Genomic DNA, 2,902 nt, shown 5'->3' with positions numbered 1-2,902 from the left:
TTTTTATCGCTATTCGTAATCAGTTATCCATTTCTGTAATTATGGCTGCGTTCCAATGCTCGCGATCGCATCGTTTGTCCTTGTTTAATATTTGATAAACAACAAGGATAAAATGATTCCGCGAGCGTTGTGAGCGTTAAATGGAACGCAACCTATATAGTAATTATTTACATTCAAAGTATCTGTCGTGTTTATCATCGAAGACTTTCGACTTTCGTGAAAGATATCTTTATCGATCTTTTGATTTATCAACCACATTGATATTTACAATTTGCTACATAAATGTTGACACAAATAGGATTGGACAACTGCGAGTTAGATTAAATGTATATTTTTAAATCGCAATTTTGTGTGTGTGTGTGTGTGTTGACGTTAAAACATTTCAATATTTACGATTACTAGTCATAAAGAAATACATATTGACGTTTATAAAGAAATTTATATTACCGGAGGATATTCGCGAAATGTATTTGTCATGCGAGAGAACTTCATCATTCGCGAAGTTCTAGTAAAAATTCATACATATTATAAATTCAGTGAATTTATCACGTCAAGCATAATTAATAGACAATATGATTGGAAACAAGACCGTTTAATGTTAAATACATTAAATACGAAGCGCCACTACGGTCTGAATGTTAAGATGTCGAACTACTATATATTTATTCATTTAAATAAATTAATTTCAGAAATGATGATTGCGCGCCGACATGGTTGTCGGACTTTCAATTCTTAAAAAAACTGTAATAAAGTTATTGCGAAAAATATTGCCCTCGGCCGGGAATCGAATCCGGATCTCTTGCATTTCGTGTCTCGGTAGTCTAAAGACTTAGAACGCTCGCACGGAATACAAGAGATCCGGCGACTTCCCCGGCCAAGGCAATAAGTTTATTACAGTTTTTTAAGATTTGGGAAATTTGCGGGGATTATCAATATTTCAGATTGGTTGCGTTGAAAGTCCGACAACCATATCCGGCGCGCAATTATCATTTCTGAAATTAATTTCGTTAAATGAATATAATAGTTCAACATCTTAACCGTATTCAGACCATAGTGGCGCTTCGTATTTAAAGTAATATTAGGTTGAGTAAAAAGTCATCGCGTATTTTTTAGCTCAAAGTTGTATATACAATATCTTCGTCAATAATGAATGAAATTCAAATTTAAAAAAAGGGTTTTAAAGCTTCAAATCTCTACTTTTAAAAGCTTATCACATTTTTTAAGTTTATGTGAGTTTGATAATTTTTACATACCAAAAACTACGAGCTGAAAAAGACGAAAAATTTTCTTCTCACTTTGTGGATTTGTAACGTGTCCAAAACGAATTTGAGAAAATTTTCGATTACCTATCGTGAAAGCTTGATACTTTCCCTACAAAATCGTTTTTTTTTTAAATATTCCTACGACTTTTGATTACTGAGTTATCGCGGATTAAATAAAAGAATTATTTTGACTTTAATTGCTCATAACTCCATTAAAAATTGTCGTATCGTATAATTTAAAAAAGAGATTTTTAAAGCTGAAACTTTACTCTATCAAGATATATTTATATTGTTGGTAAGAAAGTAATTGCGGTTTTTACTGATAGATGTCTTTTAAAAAAACGCGATGACTTTTTACTTAACCTAATATAATGAATAGATATATAGATATTAATAATATTTAATGTCGGCTGTGCCTTATAATTACTATTCCAAGCATTCTGTATCCAGATACATCGTCTTTGTCACTGTATGGGCGAAATGAACATCTTTGTCACGTCACGCGCAGGTCGCCTGGATAAAGTCGGATTCGCGTGCGATTTTGGCCATTCACACGCACATGGTGGCGCACAACCCACGCTTGTCTGTCACTCACAACGGCCATAACACATGGAAGCTGCACGTGACTAACGTTCAGCCGAACGACTCCGGCACGTACATGTGTCAAGTTAATACGGATCCCATGAGGAGCCAGGTCAGTAGAGCCGTTGAACATTAGCACGACAGTCATCGCAGTTCTCTATCACGTTCTGCATTGCCGCCGAATAGGGGATGATATGTCGCTCCGACTCTCTGTATAACGCAAATGCCGCGTGAATGCAACGTATACACGCTGCGTACGTCCGTATAAAACGAAGAATATTCAGCGCGAAACTAGGAGATGCTCGTGTCGCGACGTAAAGTCCTTTTCTGATAGTTACTTTTTTAAAATTCACCTAGAATGAATTTTTTTCAATCTCCCTCACTCGAGCTCGCGAAGAGAAAAGTCAGCTCAGAGCTACGGAGATGCTTTTACTCTTTATTAGGATTTTTTTTTTACATTTCTTTTTTTTTTTTTGAGATTAATCTATCGATACAGGATATCGAATCGTATTTTGATTTTCTTTCACCCGTTTTGAAAATCATGAAAACCATGTAGGAAGGAAAAACGAAACACTGACAATATGAATTGTTGTTTAAAAATTTAAATTTTACACACTCATTCCCCAGTTGTAAGAATTCGAATAAAGATGAAGAGCAAGAGTTGGACCGAGATTAAAGTTAGTCTTCTGGTAGAAACAAGCGTTAGATATTTCAACACTCTTTTTTATTGATTTAGAATTGAATTCAACTCTGTCAAGTACAGTAGTTAAATTGTCGACGAGATCGATACTTTTTCGAGTAGTAACGAATGTTACGCGTAGACCGGCTACATGAAGGTCGTGATACCACCCGATATCATGGACCTGGATAACACCGCGGATATGCTGACCGCGAAGGAAAACGGCGATCTGATGTTGCGATGTCGAGCTACTGGCAACCCGGAACCGGTGGTGATTTGGCGACGGGAAGATGGCCGCAATATTACGCTGAGGGACGAGAGCAGCGTCAAGCGAAGTATGATGCTAAGTAGTTTTTAGACATTCGAACGAATGCATGCA

The 2,902-nt window shown here is 36.3% G+C and overlaps 1 protein-coding gene across 2 annotated transcripts in view; it reads left to right on the top strand.

Annotated features, from left to right (window-relative positions):
* Positions 1-2,902, top strand: part of LOC108756561 (lachesin-like) — a 48,939-nt gene that overhangs the window by 40,668 nt on the left and 5,369 nt on the right. For both annotated transcript variants that reach the window (XM_018500455.1, XM_018500456.1), the window contains 2 exons: positions 1,771-1,956; positions 2,666-2,858. In XM_018500455.1, the coding sequence (XP_018355957.1) occupies positions 1,771-1,956; positions 2,666-2,858 (379 nt within the window). The remainder of the gene's footprint in view (positions 1-1,770; positions 1,957-2,665; positions 2,859-2,902) is intronic.

Source organism: Trachymyrmex septentrionalis, unplaced genomic scaffold (genome assembly GCF_001594115.1).
Source record: "Trachymyrmex septentrionalis isolate Tsep2-gDNA-1 unplaced genomic scaffold, Tsep1.0 scaffold128, whole genome shotgun sequence".
NCBI lineage: Eukaryota > Metazoa > Arthropoda > Insecta > Hymenoptera > Formicidae > Trachymyrmex > Trachymyrmex septentrionalis.
This window is presented reverse-complemented; position numbering and strand designations above follow the sequence as displayed.